At 48.4% G+C, this 25,894-nt stretch overlaps 1 protein-coding gene across 1 annotated transcript; it reads left to right on the top strand.

The window, feature by feature from the left end:
- Window positions 1-606: 606 nt before the first annotated feature.
- vtnb (vitronectin b) lies at window positions 607-21,852 on the top strand (the record flags this gene model as incomplete). The annotated part of the gene is made up of 8 exons (XM_084320391.1): window positions 607-670; window positions 9,157-9,273; window positions 9,389-9,697; window positions 10,007-10,146; window positions 10,480-10,636; window positions 10,970-11,128; window positions 21,050-21,397; window positions 21,704-21,852. 8 exons carry the CDS (start codon window positions 607-609, stop codon window positions 21,850-21,852), a joined length of 1,443 nt encoding a protein of 480 aa, XP_084176517.1.
- Between the last annotated feature and the right edge of the window lie 4,042 nt (window positions 21,853-25,894).

Genomic DNA, 25,894 nt, shown 5'->3' with positions numbered 1-25,894 from the left:
GTCCATAGCTTCACTCGAACACTAGTCTAACCTGGATACATAGCCTATATTCCAGCCTATCCATTATTAAAATATGTAAATATGACCTGGGCCTATATTTATCACACTTCTAAGAGAAGGAGTGCTGATCTAGGATCACTACGCAGGTCACATGACTATACCTCACTATGATCTACTTACCTCACCTATGACCTATGACCTGAATGAGCCAATCTGGTCTGAGACCAGCACTCCTACTTTAAGATGCTTGATGAGGCCCAGATGATAAAAGGTGAATAGATGAGGACAAAAGGGATTTGCTGCCTGAAGTCATGATGGCCTTTTAATAGGCCACTCGTCCCCTGCAGCACGTTTAATGATTATCACAGTCAAAGGTTGACTGTTGGGGAAAACAAACAGTGTGGGGTCAACGGCTTCTGGTAAATATAGATTGGTCATCTGCACACGATTCTGCACCCCAAAGTGGGTCAGTCAGTTTAAACCCTTTTAGTTGACCGGTGTAGACAGGCTGAGCAGTAGGCTACATGGTGCTCTTATGAATAGAGCGACTGTATATTTAGTTCATCACTTACTGTTTTTCGGATCAGAAGAGGAAGTAATCACATCATGAAGCCAGAAGTGGTTCTGCTGGCCCTTGTATTAGGGTTGGCCACCACCTTTGCTGCAGAAGGTATGTTTTTCAAATGTATCTCTCTCACTAATATGTAACTCAGTTCATTTTTGATCTAACAGCATGTTTAACACAAAGCTTAGGTAGCTATGCAGCCGTCTTATTTATTTATAACTTACATATTGGAATATGCTCATTGTATGTGTGTCAGCTAGCTAACATTATGTTATGGAATAAAAAGCTATTGATAATGTTAGCGTTCAAATTGACAAACATATGTGTAATTCATGGCACAACTCAAACTGTATAACATTGATTGATTGATTGATTGATTGATTGATTGATTGATTGATTGATTGATTGATTGATTGATTGAAAACGATAGGTTATGTATATAACCTAGTTATATGAGTACTGGCTGAGCGTCCCGCTCTTAAAGGGGAACTCCAACATTTTGGGAAATTAGCTTATGTAACATCTTCCCTGGAGTTAGACAAGAAGATACATACCTTTTTTGTCTCTGTGCGTGCATTTTAGCTTTGGGAATAGACGCTCCGTTAGCATAGCTTAGCTTCATCACTGGAAGTGAGGCAGGACAGTAGCCTTACAGTGCCTTACAGTGTATTGCAAGGTCTGACATTGACCAAACTTGATATGCATGACCTTGGTGGGCTCTAGGTCAACTCCTGAAAAGGGGGTCAATGTCAGACTTTGCAATCAAAAGTTAGGGGGCTAATAACCCTTGCCATAATTTCAGTGCACCCCCTAACTTTTTATTGCAAGGTCTGACATTGACCCCCTTTTCAGGAGTTGACCTAGAGCCCACCAAGGTCATGCATATCAAATTTGGTCAATGTCAGACCTTGCAATACACAGTGATGAAGCTAAGCTATGCTAACGGAGCGTCTATTCCCAAATCTAAAATGCACGCACAGAGACAAAAAAGGTATGTATCTTCTTGTCTAACTCCAGGGAAGATGTTAAATAAGCTAATTTCCCAAAATGTTGGAGTTCCCCTTTAAGGCTATCGAGATATACCTCATCTCATGTACCTATTGTACTCCATCACGAATAAAAACCAGTACACCCACACCTGCCGGGTCCCGCCTCTATGGAGGCATAGCCTATAAGACAGTAGGCATGGTCACCAATACACTCTTCCTCGCCAAAATCTCGTTTCCAGTAAAAGACCCCTCAAGGGGACTCAGGGCCGCTCAGCCAGTACTCATATAACTAGGTTATATACATAACCTATCGTTATATATTGTACTTGGCTTATCGCGTCCCGCTCTTAAGCCTATCGAGATATGGGTTAGAGCGGACGCGAGGCCCGACCAATGTACCCCCTGAGGACCCGTAAGCCCACATCAAGGGGTTTGGGGAGTCCTGTCACCCCATCCTTCCTAACGAAGGGGGGGCGCAGTCAACTCCACCGCAGTGCAAGCAAGGAGGAACTAGAACCCCTTGAACACACAGCACAGGCGGAACCACGTGTGACTTAACACACTGTGGCCCATACCCACACACTCCTGCTACCCTACCAAAGGACGGGAAGCAGGAAAGGCCACAGACCCCAGAACCGCCTGGGAGACAGAACCCCCGGTCATGTCCATGAGCTAAAACCTTACAAAGGGGCCCGGGGAGGACCATGAAGCTGCAGCACAGATGTCCTCCACCGAAGCCCCACCCAGGAGAGCGGCAGAGGCAGCCACCCCACGAGTGGAGTGCGCCCTGACGCCCCCAGGGGGATCCTGCCCAGCCAACGTGTAGCAGAGGGCAATGCCCTCGCACAACCAATGGGACAGGCGCTGTTTCGACAGTGCCTTACCGGCACGAGAACCACCGTGACAGACAAAAAGCTGGTCGGTAACCCTGAAGTCCTGAGTACGGCTGAGGTAAATTCCCAAAGCACGGACCGGACATGACAGGTGAAGGCCCGCATCTAACTCACTAGTGTGAGGAGGAGGACGAAACGCCTGAACCACAATATCCCGGGAGCGGAAGGAACTCCGGATATTCTTAGGCATGAAAGCAGGATTCGGTCGCAGAATGGCACCGCAATCGGCCCGAAAAGACAGGCACTCTGGACGTACCGAAAGAGCACAGAGCTCACTCACGCATTTAGCGGAGGTGACAGCCAGCAGGAACGCGGTCTTGAAGGACAGCTGTCCCAACGGCGCCTGCACGAGCGGCTCAAACGGGGCCAAGGACAACCGACAGAGGTCCAATTGAAGATCCCAAGTCGGAGCCAAAGAGCGTTGCACCGGCTTAACGCGTCGAGCGCCAAGCAGGAAACGCTTCACAAGAGGGTGGCTGAACAAGACAGTCCCCTCAAACCCCTCATGATAGGAGGATATAGCCGCCGCATATACCCTCACCGTCAAAGCCGACAGTCTACCAAGGAGAGACTGGAGATAACTCAGGACAGCATCCAGGGGGCAGGAGACTGGGTCCCAGCCCCCCGTCTTACACCACTCTTGGAACATACGCCATCTGCCCGCGTAAAGCGCGACAGTGGAGGGAGCATGTGCATTCTGGATGGTATCAACCACAGAAGGGTCCATCCTCTCCAGACTCACCCTCCCACCAGCCACACCAACAGGCGTTGGCCCAACATCGGGTACTGGAACAGTGACCCGTTGTGCTGTGAGAGGGCCGTCGCTGACCAAGGAATAACCCAAGGAGGAGCGACCAGAAGCTGGATCAAGACCGGGAACCACACTGCCGTGCCCCGGTCCAGCGCGACCAGGATCACCGTCCTGCGCTCCCTCCGTATCCGCTCCAACAGCTGACCCAACAGCTGTACAGGAGGAAAGGCGTACAGAAGACCGGGCGGCCATGGAAAGGTCGAGAAGGCATCCACCCCCAAGGGGGGATGATCTGCTCGACTGACCGAGAACCACAAGGGGCACTTGTGAGAGTGTCGGCTCGCAAACAGATCTACCGAGGCCTCCCCGAACCGATCCCAGATCTGTCTGACTATGTCGGGGCGGAGACATCATATCCGCGCCCATATTCTCTGCACCAGGAATGTGGAGCGCCCTCAGACTGCGCAGCCTGCGAGATGCCCATAGCCAAAGTTCGACCGCCGCCCGGTGCAGGTGGATGGAACGAGTCCCACCCTGCCTATTGATATACGCCGCTGCCGTCACACTGTCTGTCCTGACCAAAACGTGCTCGCCTACCACCAGGTGGTCGAACCGTTTGAGGACCAGGAGGACCGCCTTCAATTCCAACACATTGATGTGCGGGGCAGATGGGCCAGCATGAACCGCCGTCCAGCTGCCCCCCACTGCGTGGGTCCGACACGTCCCTCCCCAACCCGTGAGAGAGGCGTCGGTGAAGACCGCGACGTGTGAGCGCCTGCTGCCCATGGGGACCCCAATGGTGAGGATACCCAGCCTCCTCCAATGGGCGAGATCTCCCCATATCGACAAAGGAACCATCAACCGTTTCCATTTGTCCCTCACCGGATCTATTCTCATAGAGAAAAACCACCTCTGTATCCTCCTCATGAAGAGGAGGCCAAGAGGAACCACCGTGTGAGCAGATGCCATCATACCGAGCAGACGCATCACTTGTAGCGCCGTGACCGTCCCTCCTAGACGGAAACCCCCGAGCGCGCGAATGATAGACACCCGGCGCTGCTCCGAGAGGGTTACAATCATGGGCCTCGACCTCAACGTCAAGCCCAAGTACTCCACCTGTTGACTGGGAAGAGGTGTACTCTTCTTCCAATTCACAGCAAAACCCAGCCTGGTGAGGAATTCCACCACCAGCCTGGTATGAGACCTGGCAACCTCCTCCGAACGACTGAGGAGTAGAATGTCGTCGAGATAGAATAGAACCCGTATCCCCCGACGACGTAGAGGCTCCAGTGCAGTCGCCACGCACTTGGTGAATGTGCGGGGAGCCAGAGAATAGCCGAACGGCATCCTCTGGTACTCGTACGCTACGCCCTGAAACAGGAACCGTAGGAACTTCCTGTGAGGAGGGAAAATCGGGATGTGAAAATACGCATCCTTCAGGTCTATGGAGGTGAACCAGTCTCCCCTTCTGACAGCAAGCAGAAGGAGTTTGACGGTCAACATCCTGAACGGTCTCGCTACAATCATACGATTGAACGCGAACAGATCCAGTATAGGTCTGACCCCCCCCCTGTTTTCTTGGATACCAGAAAATAACGGGAGTAGACGCCTGACATCGCGTCCTCTCTCGGCATGCCTCGAAGATGCCAGGGGTAAGCAAACCTCCGGTAAGCTTTCAACATTACGTAATTTCTCTAATCTTTTCATAACAACTAGTTAACATAAGGTGCACTGCATCCGCTATGATGGAAACGAAAATAGAGGAAGAGTGTATTGGTGACCATGCCTACTGTCTTATAGGCTACGCCTCCATAGAGGCGGGACCCGGCAGGTGTGGGTGTACTGGTTTTTATTCATGATGGAGTACAATAGGTACATGAGATGAGGTATATCTCGATAGGCTTAAGAGCGGGACTCGATAAGCCAAGTACGATATATAACTTTATTAACAGATTGCAGAATGGGTACAATACAGTACAGCTCAATACACACAATTGTTAAGGGGATGCAGACCAGAGAAAGACTTTCATCTTGTTTTACATCAGGGTCCCCCATTTTCAATTCATCATAACATATGACATACATGACATACAGATAGACAGTACTGCTACATCTATACATTTATGACATACCAGATTTACAAATACAATACCGTTTGTGATACAAAAAGAGTCTAAAAAAAAGAGTATATACATTTGACGTCGAAACTGTACATTGGAGGAGGTTGGGTAGGTGGGGTGGGGGGGGCGGGCTGTACATTGGAGGTGGTCGGGTGGATGGGGGGGGAAACTGTACAACTGTACAACTGTACAAGCAAAACTGTACATTGGAATATCGACAAAACCTTACTTGGTCCCAAGAAGAGGGTCTCGTGTATTATTGGGTAGGACATTTACTGTACATTTACAGGGACCCGTTTCGAATTGCAGTCTCCCGTAGGTGCTCTTTGAGAGTAGTTTTTAAAGTGGGTAGTGATTCACATTCCTTTACAGCTTTGGGTAGGGCGTTCCACATTGATGTGGCATAATTGCTAAACGTGTTTAGTCCCTTGTTTGAGCCGAATCTGGGTTTAACATGATTTGTGGAACTCCCTCTGGTGTTGTGGTCGTGGTATTCACTGACCTTTGGGAAGTATTTTGACATGTACATGGGTACCTTAGTTGTATAGTGTATCTTGTAGACCAGGCCCATTGCAAGTTGCTGTACTCTGTTGTCTACTCTAAGCCATCCTAGGTAGTCAAAGTGGGCAGGGGTGAGGTGGGTTCTAGGAGTAAGGTCAAGTAGTAGTCTGACCAGTTTGTTTTGTGATGTTTGTAATCTTGTTTTTAGCGCCTTTGAGGTGCTTTGGTACCATGAGGTGCAAGCATAGTCGTAGTACCCTTGAATGAGTGCTCCTGCCAGAGTCTTCAGGGTATTCTTGTTTACCAGAGAGGAGATCCGGTACAGGAATCTAGTTCGTTGGTTGACTTTTTTTTATTACATTGGATGCCATTTTGTCACAGGACAGATTTGCCTCTAGGATGGAACCTAGGTATGTAATTTCATCTTTCCTTGTGACAATATTGTCACCCACTGTAAATGAGAAGCCGTCGGTCTTGCTGAGTTTGTTATTTGATCCGAAGAGAATGGACTCTGTTTTACCCAGGTGTAATGATAGTTTGTTATCAGCAATAAATGTGTATGATAAATATGTGTCTCTTACCATTGACTACTGTACATTACAACTACTGCCTCTCTATTGGTCAAGGCCAGGGGTCTCATGTGATCAGGTCTGTGTTTACGACACTGCTTTGGCAAATTTTGACTAATTGTCAATCTCTCCCATGAAAGATCATTGGTATTGCACAGTAAAAGCGTGCCGTAAATATTTGGCAGAGCACACATCATTGTCTTCACATGATCGTGAATAAGAAATGCTATTTCTCAAGAGAACACGCTACATTTCGGGTGAATTTGCAATCTATATAAACAACCTTTAGAGAAATTATAGAATATCCCCCAAAAATGTATTTTGTTAGTCATAAATGGCTATTCTGCACTTACTTTGCTTTGAGCACCCTCTGCTGGCAAAAGTAGAGTTGTTCAAGTAGCAAGTTGTGTGGTACTTTATCACCACCCTGTGGTGTTCTGTGGACAAGGCAGGTGAAGGCTTGATACGGCCTACTGTCACAGTCGCTGCACTTCCAACCAAAATCATTAAGACAATAAACACAAATGGATTATCCAACTCAATGTTATTGTAGCAAAGATATTCACAGATTTTTCTTCCAAGTACACTACTTTTAGCTTTAGTACAACAACATGTTATACAATATTGTTAGCTCATGGACTAGCCCAGTGGTTCTCAAACTGTGGTACACGTACCACTAGTGGTACTTGGTGGTACTGCTGGTGGTACTTGAAAACATTTCCAAAAAAGCTAATTTTTTTTTTTTTTTTTGCAGTCAGGCCACTGAACTTAGAAGCAGGCCAGGCCAGTGTTTCTGGTTGCGGCAGCGCGATAGTTAGATAATCTAAGTGGGGAACAACCAGGAGATCACTGTGACAGAGAGTAATGCAGTCTAAACAGTCATAAATCTTTAATTCAACTTCAGCCCTGATCATAACCATTTATTTTTAGATTTCTTGTAATGTCACATAAAAAATGAAATACTCCCACTTTTCTGAAAAGAGTTGGTGTTAAATCTGACATTACAAAAAATCCATCAAAATATGTGTTGCTGCTAATCATTGACACATGCCGAGCCTGTAATAATCCCCCCCAGAAAAATGTACTTTGCATTTGATATATTGTAAATATTTAACTTTTTGTGTTTTTTTTAACAATAATTTGTGATGCCATCACACAAACTGGCATTTAAAGGGTAAACATTCAAAAATGTATTGAATATGTGTTTTATTTTCTTTTTTACAATAATTTGTGATGCCCATCACAAACACTGGCATTTAAAGGGTAAAAATTCAAAAGTTCCTGCACCAGAATGCAGGAAATTAAGTTTTTGTAACAAAATAATTGTGTATATTTATATGTATGTGTGTGTGTGTGTGTGTGCATGTGTGTGTGTGTGTGTGTGTGTGTGTGTGTGTGTGTGTGTGTGTGTGTGTGCGTGTGCGTGTGTGTGTGTGTGTGTGTGTGTGTGTGTGTGTGTGAGTGAGAGAATGACGGACAATTGCTTGCTGTGTGAGAGAGAGAGAGAGAGAGAGAGAGAGAGAGAGAGAGAGAGAGAGAGAGATAGATAGAGAGAGAGAGAATTAAGTACATTTGCTGAAATACAGTTGTTCTTAATTTTCTCACTTGCTATGTGAGAATGTTAGTTATTATGTTCTCAATGCCCCTTGCATTGTATGAGTTGTGTGGAAGCGTTTGCTAGTTCTAGTGCTATCCCTTTGTATATTGTGGCTGTGTCTGACAAAAGTTAACAATAAATAATGGTATTAGGAATACATTTAAGCCTCCTGCGTGAACTGTGCATAGCTGAATAGACTGTATTTTAACGCCGGTCATATGGTGGTACTTGGAGAGCCAGCTACGTTCTCAGGTGGTACTTGGTGTAAAAAGTTTGAGAACCACTGGACTAGCCTAACAGATTACGGTGTTGTGTACAGCAGGATTTCAAAGTGGAACAAACACCATATTAGTTTGTACATTGCGTACATAAAACTTTATCACAAAATCAAAGAAATAAAAGACATACGTGAAGAGAAATGAACAGCTTCCTCAGAAAGTGCCCATGAAATAATTATCCACTCTTATACAGTACAAAGCAGATAGAGGGGGAGGGGTATTAACATGATCACTTGAAGATCAGGCGCATGCTAGCAAACAAAAACGAATAGAAAGAGGCACATACCGTTACGGCAGCTATAAAACTAAACTTCAAGTAATTCAACAGCAATAAAGGACAATTCTGTGTAATTATACACATATTACTGCTGTATATTTGACCCTCTTACACTTGGGTAACGCTAGCGACCATGTAATGCCTGCTAGCTGTAGTGCTAGCACATTAGCTTGCAAGATACAAGTCCACACTAGGTAGTCAGCGCATTCATTTAGAATGGTGATCAGTGATCACAATTACATAGTAGGTGTCCATTATCAACTTTTACTGGACACCTACCAACCAATCAGAATTGAGTATTCACCCAGGCCGTGGTGTAATATGATGTACATTTCTTACCTATTGCAGTGTATCATAAAACAAACATGATGTCATATAGAACTAAGAAGACATTGTCTACTTTTTTTTTTCTTTTTTTTATGTCACCCTCCATGTCAAAACGTTTGGGCTCCCATGCTTTAGCCAAATGATCACTGACATGTATGGAATGGTATAGCCATGGGATTGGATAGAATAGCCCATCTCTGCAGAAGCAGTAGGCCTATATATACCTCTTCAGCTACCACGAGACCATTGGATTTGTTTCATACTGACACAACAATCTGCATTTCCACAGAGTCCTGCACGAGTCGCTGTGGCACCTTCAACCCTCAGAAGAAGTGTCAATGCGACTCCATGTGTGTGTACTATGGCAGCTGCTGTAGTGACTTCGACACTACATGCCCCAAGAAAAGTCTGTCAAATATTATTCACTCAAAACTTTGTTTTTTGACATTACTGTACACAGCCTCGTTTCCATAGAGCAAGCCGTTCTACACTACATTTACCTTCTCCTGTCTTCTCCTCAGTTTCCCGTGGCGATACCTTTGATGAACCGGAGGATATGACCACAACAGTCCCGACCTCTGATTATGTTGCTATAACTCCGGCAGAAACATTCCCCACAACCGTTCCACCCACCACCACTTTCGCCCCCACCGCCACAGACGTCCCCACCACCACAGACGTCCCCACCACCACAGACGTCCCCACCACCACAGACGTCCCCACCACACACGTCCCCACCACACCTCCACACCCCGACGCAGTCCCTTGCAGTGGAAGGCCTTTTGATGCTTTCTTACAACTGAAGAATGGGTCCATCTATGCATTCAGAGGTGGGCATGAGTCAAGGAGAGGAGTGTCCATGGAGGATATGTCACTGACATCGTTTCCCTCTCTGTCGACTGCGTTTCACCTGCATAACAACATTCTACGGCACGTAGTAAAGCAAATTAACATGATACACTAGGAAAATGACGACAGAACAGGTCATGTCCCACAAACCGTACCCTGACCCCTCCGTGAACCCTGTGGTCTATTTCCTCTACCCCCCCCCCCCCCTCTCTTCTCAGTCTCCATACACGTATGATTATGCGATTAGCATTCGACCAATCCAGCACCTCACGCTCCGCTGTCCTTACCAGGTGATTACTTCTTTGAGCTGGACGAGAAGGCTGTTCTGCCCGGATACCCCAAACTCATCAAGGACGTGTGGGGCATCTCTGGCCCCATCGATGCCGCCTTCACACGCATCAACTGCCAGGGCAAGACCTACATCTTCAAGGTAGAATTGTCGGCCTGAAAGGAGAGTTCAAAACCGAACCAGAGCATTATTATAGTCTGTGCTTTTCTATATTTGACATGTATATTCTTTTGGAATGTTGTTGTAAAATCAGTATATCTTTCCAAGGCTCTGGGTGAATTTCTCAGGGCTATTCTGAGGAAGGTGTGTAAGGAGGTGGAACCCACCTGGATCAGAACCACAGGGTCACCGTCATGGGAAACCAAACCACTATCAGTCAGCCAAAGGGGAATCCCCCAAGCTAAGGGAGATATTAGGCTTACTAGGCTTCAGGCATGGTGCCTTACTGCCTTGGTTTTGGTTTATGTCTCTCAGGGGAATAAGTATTGGCGGTTCGAGGATAATGTGTTGGATGAGGACTACCCTCGGGACATTGCAGTGGGCTTTGAGAAGATTCCAGAGGACATTGACGCAGCATTTGCCATACCAGCACCTAGTCACAATGGCAAAGAGAAGGTCTACTTCTTCAAAGGTATTGTGATGCATGTTTTACTATATAAAGTGGCCTATCGTTGTATTACTGGTCAGAGAGGCATATAGACGGTTCCAGTTGAAATGTGTGACATGTTGCTTGGAAATGGCTAAGACTGCAGTTGATTTGGTGATGTGTTCGCTGATATCAACTGACAGGAAATCAAAATGCTGTCTATTCTAGAATGCTGGTTTACGTTTGTCTTAGTTGTCAAGTTGAAGCCGTCTATACTGACTAGCCATAACAATGTGAATGTAGTGAACAAAGGTGGTATATGCTATGGTATAAAATTGAGTAACAAAATGTTTTTATGTAATCGTTTTTTCTCTTCAGGGGACCAATATTACCAGTATGAGTTCAAGCACCAGCCGACCCATGAGGAGTGTGTCCGTATGACCAGAACATCCCCCTCCATGCTCTTCACACAGTATACAGACCTCTACTGTGACCAGGACCTGGAGGACCTCTTTACCCAGCTCTTTGGAATCTCCTGTGAGATACAGCTCTGTCTCTCTGTCTCTCTGTGTGTGTGTGTGTGTGTGTGTGTGTGTGTGTGTGTGTGTGTGTGTGTGTGTGTGTGTGCGTGCGTGCGTGCGTGCGTGCGTGCGTGCGTGCGTGCGTGTGTGCGTGCGTGCGTGTGTGTGTGTGTGCGTACGTGCGTGCGTGTGCGTGTGTGTGTGTGTTTTCTCATCTCTTGTAGCATTCAAGAGTAGCCATGCCTAAAGCCTAGTAAGCCTAAGGTTAGTTACACGACAGGAAAACAGCAACGTTGCATTTTCGAATGATTTCGTTTTGCACGTCCAAAAGGGTGCATGGCTGCAGGCTGCTGTCGAGGGAGAGAGAGAGACGTAAGCGCTGGGCTGAATTGCAACACAGCTTCCCTCGTTGTCCTGTACAGTGACTAGCGGACACGCGCGCTTTGTGTTTATAGCTCTGTGCTCGCAACGAGCACCTGCCCGTGCATGCTCAGTGTTGAATTCAGTGATGAATGCCTGCCCGTGCTTGCGACATCGTTGCCGTCTGACCTTGCCTCTGCTTCTGGCAACGAGGAGAGCTCAGGAGACAACGATCGTCTAACCTGACTGTAACTGAGGGGTACAATTCCCTGACTGTATTACTAGATATGATACTTACTACCACTACCTTTGTACTTAATATTCGGCCACCCAGTACACGGCATAAATATATTATCATGAACACTCTCACGTAGATGAAACGGATCCAACACAAATGTACGAATTAGAAACAGGTCTTTATTTCCTACACAGCGATGGTGTGTAGAATAAGCACTTAATCACTTAATTACATTTATGAATTGAAATAGTATGCACTTTTATGGCAAGGAGTATTCGTCGGTATATCAATAGAGAATGTCCAATCTCTGAAGGCGCAGGTGGTAAATATACGACCTGGAATAGTTAAGGAATAACAGCAATGATACTTTAATGATTATAGGCTGGATACACTAGAGGGGGTTAATCCGGTCGCTTGTAAGCCGACAGGAGTAGGAGGGGGGGGGGGGGTAGAATCCGGCTGCCTCGTCCGGCCAAGGGTATCCCAGGTGAACCCACTGTAGTGCCGTTCAATGCGCCGGCGATCCTTGGACCACAGATGAAAGCAGGTGGACTCTTTGTGGGCCGGCTCTCTCCGGTCCACGGGGGAGAGACGTGAAGAGACCTCGTCTTGCAGAGCGTCTCCTCACCTTGCGTCCTCTCCAGGGGGGGGGGTTCCAACACACGGCAGTGTCGGGGGTCTTTATCCATGGAATAATCAAAGTATCCAAAGCATAATCCGTGCCTGGGAAGGCGGGCTGTCGTCGGTAGAATAATCCGGTATACAGGTCCACTCGCTCGTCGGCTCTGGGGCTCCTCGGGTGCAGCTTCACATAGGGTCAACCACCCTGGGTAAGCAGCCAGTTCTCTGCCCGAAACGATGGGGTACTGACTACGGTAGTATTCTCACCGCACGAAGCACTATATATTAACAGACTATTATTAGCTTAATAGACTACGTCCAACTCGACGATATAGTGCCAAATATGACTATTCAAATATTAATATACACGATGTCTCAATACCGATGGTAGGCCGAACTTGGCCTTACTCCCACACGTGGCATCGCGGGGTATATACGCACTATGAACAAATAGTCCCATTAGTGGTGCGGTAGCCAAATTCCTACGCGGAACTAGGACTTGTTCGTACATGTCGAGCGGTACGTTTGAACTGGGTCTGAGGGGTATGGCAGCCTGGCACCAAGGTCTCGACCAATAGTAGAATGGAGACTATTATGGGATGTTCAGTAGGCTAGAATGGATATTCAATGCATATTGTACAAGGAATATACAAGGGATATCAGGGAATATTAGAGAATATACAAATACAATTAAATATATATATATAAATAAATATATATATTCGGTTTAATCTGGCCCTTCACAACAGCCACCCCCTGAATAGGTCCCAGACCTAATCAGTTAAACAGAGACAGATTAATCGCGTTGTCTATTTACACATAAGGGTTTGCTGTAGGGGTCAGTCAACTTCACAAAGTCATAGGGTTGTAGGGTCATGGTCATCATCGATTGTGTCTGGGAGTCGAGGCAGTTCTATGAGCCTTGCCACGGGACGGGTGTAAGTGCGACCCTGGACGAGCACTTCAGCTGCTCGGACCTTGCCGTCGGCACCGGTGATCACTTTGCTTACGCGGCCGGCCGGCCACATAGCTCTGGGCAGTGATTGATCAATAATCATGACGACTGTTCCTTCTGTCAAATTGTCTCTCTCCTTTACCCACTTCTGGCGGGTCTGTAGAGACGGTAGGTAGTGCAGTAGGAAACTGTTCCAAAACTTGTCGGCTAATACTTGGCTGTACCTCCACATTCGTCGGCCGTTCGCTTCTTCAGGCCGGTACATTGTCTGGGGTAATGCAGGATCTAGCCGCCCCATCAGGAGTGTGTTGGGGGTAACTGGGTCGATATCCGCCACATCACTGGAGACATATCCGAGGGGCTTCGAGTTAAGTACTCCCTCAATCTCCGTGAGGACTGTCATTAGGACTTCTTCCGCCACAGTCTGGGCCCCAAGTACTGCGTACAGGGCTGTCTTTATGGAGCGCACTTCTCGTTCCCAAGTGCCACCGAAGTGGGGTGCGTTTGGGGGGTTGAATTGGAAATCAACCTGTGCTGGAGCGAGGTGGGTCTTAAGTTCTGGGCCCATAGCTTGGAAGCTCTCTCTCAGCTCTCTTTCGCCGCCTTTGAAGTTTGTCCCATGATCGGACAATAGGGTAGACGGTCTTCCCTTCCGTGATGTGAATCTACGGAAGGCCATAAGGAATGAGTCTGTGCTCATGGTCGGGAGAAGCTCGATGTGTATCGCTCTGGTGGTCATGCATTTGAATACAATACCCCACCGCTTCTCGGTTCCTCTTCCTTTCTTTATGTGCAGCGGGCCAAAGCAGTCCATACCCGTTGAGTGGAATGGCTTGTCACCGATTCGGAGGCGACATGGAGGAAGGTCAGCCATCCTTGGTATGCTGGGCTGCGCGCGCCACTTGCGGCAGTCTAGACATGTTCGTTGGAAGCGTCGTACCGCCTCTCTTCCTTGTAGGATCCAGTAACGACGTCTGATTTCCGCGAAGACTCTTTCTGCTCCTGCGTGATGTACATCCTCATCGTATTTCTTTATAATCAGCTCTGTGACCTTGTGTCGGCTGTTCAATACGATCGGGTATTTAATGTCATCCGGTAGATTGGGGGCTCTGCGTAGGCGACCACCCACTCTGATGAGGGTGTGAGCGTCGCTCTCGGGGGCCAGGTGAATTAATCTGCTGTCGGATGGGACGGGCTTTCCTCCCTGTAGACAGGTCAATTCATCGGGGAACGAGTCTCTCTGGGCTCGCTGCAGTAGAAGCAATTCTGCTTCCTCGTAGTTAGCTGCTGACATATCAGCGGGGGACTTGCACTCCGGGTGGTACCGCAGGAATGTTCTTTGTTGTGCACTCTCTATGGACGTGCAATCGTCTATGTTAGGGTCGGTGGAGGCTACGGTGCTCAATCCACAGAACACAGACTTCTTAATTTCCACCTCCTCTGGACTTGCTTCCCTCGGGATAGGCATGGGCCACTGTCCTTCCGGGAGTCTTAGGAATGCGGGGCCGTCACTGTAGACATTGCGACGGGTGAGGTCATCCAGGGGCATCCCCCGAGTGATGACGTCAGCTGGGTTCCGTTTTGTATCAACGTAGCGCCACTCTGTTTCTCCGGTTAACTCTTCGGTTAAGTCTTGAATCTCGGTGACTCTGACTCCCACGAAGACTTTGTACTTGCATGAGTCCGATTTGATCCAGGCGAGTACCGTCGTGGAATCTGACCACAGGATTGTTCTAGACACCGGTATGGTGAGCTCACGTTGGATGAGCGTGGCTAGGTGCGCTCCGGCTAGGGCTGCGCAGAGCTCTAGACGTGGGATAGATTGTTGCTTGCGTGGGGCTATTCTCGAGCGGGCGAGGACAAATGCTGTGTAGATCTCTCCCCCCTGGTCTTGGGCCCGCAAGTAGGCTACTGATCCGTATGCGACCTCTGAGGCGTCACTGAAGACGTGTAAGTCCATTTTACATGTCTCTGGCCTCACCGTGGGTGGGAAGTAGCTTCGGCGCATATTAACGCCTGGGAGTGAGTGGAGCTCCATCTCCCACTCTCTCCAGGTGGATGCAAGGTGTGCGGGAATGGGGTCGTCCCAGCCCTGGTCCTTGTCCCACAATGCTCGTACAATCATTTTTGCCCTGGTGGTGTACGGTAGAATACATCCTAGCGGGTCATATTGTCGGGCGAGTGTTGTGTACACACTCCGTCTGGTGGTCGGCGCCGCCGCCGGCCTTCCCTGCTCCGTAGTCAGGGGCTTGTGTCTGTAGTGAAGCGAATCTGTTTTGAATCGCCACACCAATCCCAGGGTCATCTCCTGGGCTTCTCCCGGGATTGTAGCCATCCAGGTCTCGCTGCTGGCTGCCTTGTCCTCGGAGGAGAGGCTGCGCAGTACTTGCGGATCGCTGCTGGCCCACTGCCTGAGATCAAAGCCGCCTTTGATCAATGAGGCGCGGAGTTTAATCAGGAGAGCCTCGGCTTCTTCCTGGGTTGAAAGGCTTTGTAGACAGTTGTCTACGTAGAAGCTGTTCTTTACGCTGTGTCGGACCTCTTCGTCCGCTGCTGGGTCCTCTGCTACATGTTTCTGTAGTGCAAATGTCGCACAGCAGGGGCTGCACGTCGTTCCGAAGGGGAGGACTTCCCATTGGTAGATGGCTGGGTGCTCATCTCCTGGCTTCTCTCTCCATAGGAACCGTAACAGGGGCTTGTCCGCCTCTACTAATCTCACCTGCAGGAACATTCCTTTAATGTCCCCGCTGATGGCCACCTTTTCCTGGCGGAAGCGGAGTAGAACGGCGAGTAGGGAGGGGCCGAGTGTGGGACCGGGCAGTAACTCTTTATTCAGATTTTGGGATCCGATCTGGTAGCTGCAGTTAAATACTATGCGGCCTTTACCGTTGTGATGGACCTTGTGGTGGGGCACGTACCACGATTCAGTGGTCTGGTCAGCCTCTTTAATGTCCATCTTTGTGACGTGTCCCGCTGTGATGAGCTTCTCAATCTCAGCGCGGTATACACTCTCTTGGGCGGGGTTCTTGGCTAAGCGCCGCTCCGTGTTCAGCAGGTACCGTTCTGTGGCGTCTGTCTTGGCGTGGAAAGTAGGCATTCCTTCTCGCCGCAGGAGTGGCGTGGCGTATCTCAACACGCCGTTGACCGGGACTCTCTTGGTCCCTGTCTCGAGGAGGTGAATTGCGTAAATGTCATCTTTAGAGCGAATGTCTTTCTTTCCGTTCTTAAAGGGAATTTGTTCCAAGGTCCATAGCCGCTCTACGTGTTGCAGGAGTACGGTTTCTCCCTCTGTGACTCGGGAGTGGAGACATCTAGTGGCTGTACTTCGGTTGAGAGATTTGGCGAGCGGGCCTTGGAGAGTCCATCCCAAACGGGTCTCGACTGCTGCAGGACAGCCTCGGGGTCCGGTATGAACCCGGTCTATCGGGACAATGAGGTCTGCATGGTCGGAGCCTATCAACAGGGTCGGCATAGCATTGTCTATGAGCGGGATCGGTAACTTGCGCAGATGTGCATATTTCTCCATCAGCTTGGCGACGGGGTATGTGTACCGCGACAGTCCTATTTCTTGGCTGGTGAAAGCGTCTGCAATCTGGTACCGTCGCTCAGGCTGGCCGCTTGCTGCGATAGAGAATGAGACATTCTCGCCCTTTATCGTCTTCAAATCTCGTCTTATTGTCCGAATTGTCATTTGGGTTTCGCTTCCCCGCAGCCCTAGCTGGGCCGCAGCGGAGGCGAGCAGCAGGGTCTTCTCTGACCCGTCATCGAGGACGGCGTAAGTGTCCAGGACTTTATTCTGGTAGCTTAGTGTCACACGCACTACTTTTAGGAGTACTCGGGCTCCACTGCTGCTGAAGTATGTCCAGATGGGCTCCATCGCACTTGGTGCACCTTTTCTTTAAGCGGCATTCGGCTGCCATGTGTGAGCGCGCACAGCGAAAACAGCGCTTGTTGGACTTTATCCATTGACCTGCTTCCTCCGCGTTCAGCTTGGGGAAGGAGTCACATTGCGCTAGCCAGTGTTCTTTCTCACAGTAGGGGCACACTATCTTCCACTTCTCCGTTCTGGAGGGGGTACTGTGGCTCCTGCTGCTCGGTACTGACTCCGATTGGTGCATCACAGTCACCGATCTTCTTCCATCATTTAGTCGTCTGGTTCCTTCTCTGGAGCCAGGGGTGCTCCGTCCGAATGTATCTAGCCGTAGGCTGCTGACTTCTCTCGCCAGGAAGTCTGCTAGATCGAGGAGGTTCGGTTCGGGGCCATTCGGGTCTCTGTGGTCCCTCTGCCGCCTAAAGCGCTCCTGACGAGCGGGCGGCAGCTTCTCCAGAATCCTTTCCACATTTGAGTTGGCGTAAAGTTCATACTTCCCCTTCTCTCTTTGCGCTCCCAACATCCCTACCAGGGACTGCACTCTGATGGACAGGTCGTCCAGTGCTCGATTGTCTATTGCTGGGGGTAAGCGGTCGATGTGTCGGATCTCCTGGATCACGTAATCCCATATGCGCCCATACCTCTGGTCCAATGCTACCAGCGCTGCTGTGTATGGGGTGGTGGAAGTCGCGTAGGCGAGCACTATATTATGTGCGCGGGGTACCTTTAAGTGCTGCAGTAGGATGGCGTATTTGTGGCGTTCATCCAATACATCCACCAACATGGTCTCCAGACACATGCGGAGTTCTGTATACTGGGCCCGGTTCTCTTGGGTGAAGTCGGGTACCATAGGCGTGCCAATGTATGACGCTGACTGTGGATACATCGGCGAGCGTTGGGGGAGAGGCCTCCTAGGCGAGTCTCCTCCCGCTCCTTGGTATGGGCTGGTACCGGCAGTGTACCATGGCCCGCTTGTCCAGGTGCTGTTCCTCGGTGCGGGTCGTGCGTCGTGCTCACCCGTGTATAGAGTCGGGGGTCTGTAGCGCAGCTCCGCGGGAGTATAGCCTGGGCTGTACCGGACCTCCTGGTCCGGTAGAGTACTGTGCTGTCTTCGGGCGTGGTTCTCCTCCTCTTCCTCTTCGTCTTCAGTTAGGTCATCCAGTGCTTGTAGTCTCTGGTTTAGCCTCTCCACAGGATATGCTGCTCCTTCCCGGTTGCTAGGTCTCGCTTGGACCGGTGGGGGGAGGTGGTCTGTGGGGGGTATAGACCTCGTCTGTTGGTCAAGTTCAGGGTTGTTTACTCGGCTAGGGGATGCCGCCCTGGAGGTGTGTCTAGACGAGTTCCTGGAGCCTCTGGCGGAGGGAGAGGGTGTTGTCCGTCTGATCAGCTGTTCTATTAGTTGCGACTGCTGTCTGTCGCGCTCTGCGTCCCGTAGAGCACCAGCAGCTGCTCGCTGGCTGTCTGCTCGGTCTCGGGCCACATTCTCTTCCATCTGAATGCGTCTTATTTCCAGGCGTATGTGCTCTTCTTCGCTCCGTTGCTGTATCTGCAATCGATCGCGTTCACCCTGGAGTCTATCGCGTTCAGTAGAGGCTTTCAGGCTGACGAGGAATGCCTGCTGTAGTGTCCTCTCTGCCTCGCTGGGAGAAGGCGGTTGTATAGGGGAGCCTTCCCTCTGGGTACTCCTTGCGGAGCCTTGGAGTTCTATCTCCACGGTGCTCTCCCCGTCTTCTTCCGTGCCGAGTTCTCTCTCGGTAGTGTTGTATTCCTCCCGGGTCTCATCGGGGACTACTTCTTCAGTACTGGCGGGGTGTGAAGTCATGTCTGGTTCCCACTGGTCCCCACCGTGAACTTGGTCAGTTACATTAGAGCCCGTAGGGGCCTCTATGGTCGGGGTAGTCTGGGCGTTGGGGTTAGACATACTTTTACTTTCTAGTTTTACCGCGTTTACTGTTAGTAGAAGACTAGGTTGTTGACTGACAGCGTAAGCCTCTAAGTACTGAGGGAGCCGTCGTTCGCGCTGCGGGCGTTGGTTAGGAGGATCGTTTCGTGGAGTGTTCATCATAGGCCATTTCAATATTAATAACACTATATTAATATTACACTAATTACCATCCGGCTCGAAGGACCAATTGTAACTGAGGGGTACAATTCCCTGACTGTATTACTAGATATGATACTTACTACCACTACCTTTGTACTTAATATTCGGCCACCCAGTACACGGCATAAATATATTATCATGAACACTCTCACGTAGATGAAACGGATCCAACACAAATGTACGAATTAGAAACAGGTCTTTATTTCCTACACAGCGATGGTGTGTAGAATAAGCACTTAATCACTTAATTACATTTATGAATTGAAATAGTATGCACTTTTATGGCAAGGAGTATTCGTCGGTATATCAATAGAGAATGTCCAATCTCTGAAGGCGCAGGTGGTAAATATACGACCTGGAATAGTTAAGGAATAACAGCAATGATACTTTAATGATTATAGGCTGGATACACTAGAGGGGGTTAATCCGGTCGCTTGTAAGCCGACAGGAGTAGGAGGGGGGGGGGGGTAGAATCCGGCTGCCTCGTCCGGCCAAGGGTATCCCAGGTGAACCCACTGTAGTGCCGTTCAATGCGCCGGCGATCCTTGGACCACAGATGAAAGCAGGTGGACTCTTTGTGGGCCGGCTCTCTCCGGTCCACGGGGGAGAGACGTGAAGAGACCTCGTCTTGCAGAGCGTCTCCTCACCTTGCGTCCTCTCCAGGGGGGGGGGTTCCAACACACGGCAGTGTCGGGGGTCTTTATCCATGGAATAATCAAAGTATCCAAAGCATAATCCGTGCCTGGGAAGGCGGGCTGTCGTCGGTAGAATAATCCGGTATACAGGTCCACTCGCTCGTCGGCTCTGGGGCTCCTCGGGTGCAGCTTCACATAGGGTCAACCACCCTGGGTAAGCAGCCAGTTCTCTGCCCGAAACGATGGGGTACTGACTACGGTAGTATTCTCACCGCACGAAGCACTATATATTAACAGACTATTATTAGCTTAATAGACTACGTCCAACTCGACGATATAGTGCCAAATATGACTATTCAAATATTAATATACACGATGTCTCAATACCGATGGTAGGCCGAACTTGGCCTTACTCCCACACGTGGCATCGCGGGGAGGCTTTACGTCTGTGACTCTATTGGAGGGTAAGAAACTGGACTGAAAAGAAAGTCCTACTTTAGTAGCGCAGTATATATACGCACTATGAACAAATAGTCCCATTAGTGGTGCGGTAGCCAAATTCCTACGCGGAACTAGGACTTGTTCGTACATGTCGAGCGGTACGTTTGAACTGGGTCTGAGGGGTATGGCAGCCTGGCACCAAGGTCTCGACCAATAGTAGAATGGAGACTATTATGGGATGTTCAGTAGGCTAGAATGGATATTCAATGCATATTGTACAAGGAATATACAAGGGATATCAGGGAATATTAGAGAATATACAAATACAATTAAATATATATATATAAATAAATATATATATTCGGTTTAATCTGGCCCTTCACAACACTGACTGTGTATTTCACGAGTGAAAATGCAACGTCGCTGTTTTCCTGTCGTGTAACCCTGGCCTAAGATCTCCGTTTGCTGTGTGAGGGGCTAGATGTTTGGTTTCCCAGGTTTGAATCCAGGTGTGTTACAGTGGTGCCGTAACCCGTAAGGGAAACCAAACATCTACTGGTCAGCCAAAGGGGAACCCCTCCTGGCCGAGGGAAATAGTAGGCTTTACTAGGCTTCAGGCAGGGCTACTCTGCTAGTCTGTTCCGTTTACATCTCTCATCCTTACGTTTTCGTTCTCTCTCTCTTTCTCTGCTCCTCCTCCCTCACTCTGCAGACTCAGGTCACCACAAGGGCCCTCGTTTCATTAGGAGGGACTGGACGGGCATCAGGCCCCCTGTAGATGCTGCCATGGTGGGTCAAATCTACATCAGCCCCAAACCCACGGCCCCTCCTTCCCCGGCTCCTGTAGACTCGATGAGACGGATCAACCAGAGGAGGAGGAGGCCCAGCAGGAGGCGCGGCCCGAGAGGCAGGCAGAGCCGCTCCCTGTTCTTCGAGGATTTGTGGCTTGAGGATTTGTTCGGCGCCGACTACGGTGACTACAGTGACGTGATGACCGAGGAGCCCACCCCGCCGCCATACAGGAACATGCCTGTTCAGAATGTCTACTTTTTTAAGAAAGGTATGTATGCAAAGCAACGTCCACCTCGTACTTTTTCGGTACAACTAATGCAGCCCCCCTCTCTACCTCTTACTGTAACTATAATAAATCCAGCAACAATTCATAACAGAAAGAAATCCCTCTTCACTCACATCTGTCTTTAACCTATTTGTGTGTGTGTGTGTGTGTGTGTGTGTGTGTGTGTGTGTGTGTGTGTGTGTGTGTGTGTGTGTGTGTGTGTGTGTGTGTGTGTGTGTGTGTGTGTGTGTGTGTGTGTGTGTGTGTGTGTGTGTGTGTGTGTGTGTGTTTGCTTGCTTATGTTACCAGATAAATACTACAGAGTGGATCTGGAGACCAAACACGTTGACTTTGCCAACCCTCCTTACCCACGCTCTATTGCCAAATACTGGTTGGGCTGCACACGCGAAGGTCTGTCCGGGTCATCGGTTGGCGAGTCGCGGGCAGAGAAGAGATAGACAGACAAGACTACTTAACTCAGTAGTTGGGAGGAGATAACAATCAACAGTAGCTTCCTCTATAGGTAGATTACTATGAAGTTACACCAGCTTTGTGATGTACATCATTCTTAAACTTAATCAGCACCTTCATTTATTACAAATATAGCTAGCGTGTTTTGTTTCTGCTGCTAAAGCATTCCTCATAATTAAGCTACATAAACACTTAACTCTGTATATTAAGCTGCATAAATACCAACACTTAACTCTGTAGGCTATATTAAGCTTGCCTGAACTGAAAAGTGGATAACTGTTGACTGAACCATGGATAACTGTTGACTGAAAAGTGGATAACTGTTGACTGAAAAGTGGATAACTGTTGACTGAAAAGTGGATAACTGTTGAATGAACAGTGGATAATTGTTGACGGACCAGTGGATAATGAAAAATAAACTTGAGTGAGAGAGTTCATGTCTCTGAGTGTTCTTCCTTAATATTGCTCCAGTCATTGCAAGCATTCACGTGTAGCATAGTGTGTTTACCTTTACTGAGTGGAGCACCATAGTGTGTGCACTGGTTACCGATGGCACTGTATTTTCCTGCACAACGCGTCAAGAGCACATTATGATGTCCTACCTCAACCTCCATCATCCTAAGCACACAGACAGGTACACACACACACACACACACACACGCACACACACACACACACATATATGGCAGACCTTTGGTTGTATGTGTTCATCTGGCCCCCTGGCTGAAGAGTGTTGCTTGAGCAGGCCTGGTTACTGGGGTCAGCCTTGCCTTTTGACTTCAGGACCTTCTGGGCCTTCTGTATATTTGTATGTCTTGTATGCCATAAATGTCTTGATGAATTAAAAATGGAGGACCCTGATGTAAACAAGACAAAAGTATTTTTCTGGTCTGCATCCTCTTAGCAGTTGTTTGTATTCAGCCGTACTGTATTGTACCCATTCTGCAATCAAAGCCTCACATAGCGCATGGTGGTAGGCAGGAGAGTTCCCCATTTCAATACCTGGACATATGTATCTCCGGGTGACCTAACAACACAGAGGTAATAATTACTATTCCTGGGACTTGATAGATTTACATCTCTAGCTTTGTGCTAAAGTTATAGTGCCTAACCCCTGTTTACTCCCCAAGTTTGTTTCCCCGCAAAAGAGGCATGGCGATCACAGTGCCGTGCTGGTCAGATATATGAAAGGAACAAGGGATGTGCCCAAATCCAGATTATTGTGGTCACTTATTCCGTAGTTGTTATCATAGAAACATGTATTATTTAGACTTTTGTTATTATGCATTACAGACATTATAAGGCATGAGCACACAGGTCATCAACACTGGTTAGATTGAATGCAATACATTTAGTTTGGTTTGTGTACATTTAGAATGATGAAACTTAGGAATAGCTTTTATTTCTTTCCAGCTAAACATATATATAGTTAAGTCAATGTTTTAAGTCTGAATGTCTGCAACGTCGATTATGAAGCTCTCAATCAAATAATGGATTATTCAGACCCCTCAAACACATCCTTCTTCATATATTCCACCTAAATGCAAACAGTCTAAGACCCAAACTGGCTGAAATCAGACATTTGTTTATAAACAGTAAGGTAACATATTGTGTTTCACAGAAACAAAACTAGACTCATCTGTTCAGGATCCAGAGATTGAAATCGAGAACTATTCTATAGTCAGGAGGGATAGAAATGAGTATGGAGGTGGCGTCTGTGTGTATATTCACAAAGATACCAAATTCATCAACCGTACTGACCTTAACCATGACGAGATTGAAACTGTATGGATTGAAATCTTATTTGAAAGGGCGAAATCAGTAGGCACAATCTATAGACCGTCAGAACACAGTGGCTTCTATGACACACTCGATGGGTGTTTAGCTGGGGTGGAGGGAGTAGAAAAGATCCTTATTGGAGACTTCCGGTATGAGAGCAGACGGGTAACACACGTGCGATAGAGCTCCTGGTCAAATGAGTGAAAAAACGGATAAAAAAAGACCCGAAAAGTAATTAAAAAGGAAAATGCTCACGAGAAGTAAGGAAGAGACAACGATTGTGAAGGAAATAGAAATGGAGAACATACGAGAAGGAGAGAATCTGAAGAAACAGAATCCCCAAAGCGAAGCCGAGAAAAGCCAGGCGAAAGAAGGGGGAGGTACCGCTGAGGCAGACACGGGAATGCCAGGATGGGCCGTGATCATGCAGGCCGGGATACTGGAGAACATAACAGCGGCGATAAAACTGAACACGGACACGATAAGGAATGATATTGGGAAGCTACGGGAGGAATTGAGGAAGGAACAGGAGGACTTCAGAGGTGAAATGAATACAGAAATCAAAAGGGTGGAGGAGAAGATGGCGGAACAGGACAGAAACGTGACCGAGTTACAGACTAGGACGGCACACGCGGAGGAATGGAACACGGAGATACACGAGGTATTAACATGTGTGATTCAGAAACAAGAACAGATGGAGACAAAGATGTCGGACATGGAGGGGAGGTCACGGAGAAATAACATCAGAATATGGGGACTGAAAGAAGGAGTCGAAGGGGAATCGGTGACCCTATATGTGGAAAAGCTTATCAAAGAACAATTGAAGGAAACGGGACTGGAAAAAATGGAGATACAGAGGGCCCACAGGGCGTTGGCTCCGAGACCACAACCGGACAGACCTCCGAGGGCGGTGATTATTAACTTTCTGAGATTCGAGGTTAAGGAATTGGTACTCAGAACCGCGTGGACCAAGAAGATTGAAATCGAAGGGAAAAGACTATCATTTGATCACGACTACTCGACAGCGGTAGCGATAACACGCAGGTCCTACGCGGGACTGAAGAAAACCCTGAAAGAAAACGGAATGAGATTCCAGTCACCCATGACCTCGCTAAGGATTCACTGGGAGGAAGGGGCGGCGATGTACGCGACGGCACGAGAAGCGGAGCGAGAGGTGAGACGGCGAGGGATACGGATGACGGAGGACGGAGAAGGAAGGAGGCGGGAGGAACAGACGCGGAGCCTGCAGCAGAGATTGGAGGGAGCCCGCAGGTGGATCAGAGTGGGAGACCGAAACCGGAGGGAGGAGAGAGGAGAAGGCGGAGGTGAAACGTGACGGAGCGAGGACGGAGACGGATGAGGAGGCCAGACGGAGAGGAGGCGGGAGGAGAACGGATGAGTACACACACAAGAGATTGAAAAAACTATTCAAATAGAGACAAAGTATAGAAACTGAAATAACATATGCATAAGCACACATTCCCAGGTAGAGGCAGGATATAGAAATGAACGTAACGTATACATGGACACATAATACACAAGCTGATGGAGGAAATAAATGGAAATATAACTAGGTTTGATAGGCGAGACACAGAACATACTGAAACAGATACATAGACACACGCTGTGAGTAACACAGTTGGGAGGGATTAAGGGGATGAATGGACATCACATAGAAAATAGAGGAGAGGAAAAGAAAATAATAAGGGGTACACGGGAGACACCGCACACGGATATGGGAGGAAGGAGGGACAATGAAACATATGAGTCACATTGAGAGGGACCAAGAAAAGAGGGTCTTTGATCAAAAGGAAGGACAGAGCGCTTTTGACCAGGAGCTCGAAAGCAAAAAAAAAAAACAGTAAGAAAGCTGGACAAATATGACGAGCGATTGGGGGCAAGGGTTTCAAACCCCCAAGCCGTCAGGAGGGGGCCCCTCGCTAGGAGGGCAATTACCCCTCACCCACCAGCAGGGGACAGGGGGGGACACAGGGACCCCCCGAACGCCTTGGGAGCACTTTATGTAAAGTTTATGTTTTTTATTTATGTTAATCATTATATGTATTCGGTGAAGAGAGCGGAGGCTCCAACCGGAGGGGGGAATGAGTGTGACATGGGGGGGACTGACAGACGAAAGAAGAAGAAAGATGACAAGGGTTAAAGGTATAAAAATGATGTCGTTAAACGTTAATGGAATGAATAATGCGATAAAAAGGGGCAAAGTGATGTTGAAATGTAAAAAAAGTGAGA

This window comes from Notolepis coatsorum, assembly GCF_963971535.1.
Source record: "Notolepis coatsorum genome assembly, chromosome: 8".
Lineage (NCBI taxonomy): Eukaryota > Metazoa > Chordata > Actinopteri > Aulopiformes > Paralepididae > Notolepis > Notolepis coatsorum.
This window is presented reverse-complemented; position numbering and strand designations above follow the sequence as displayed.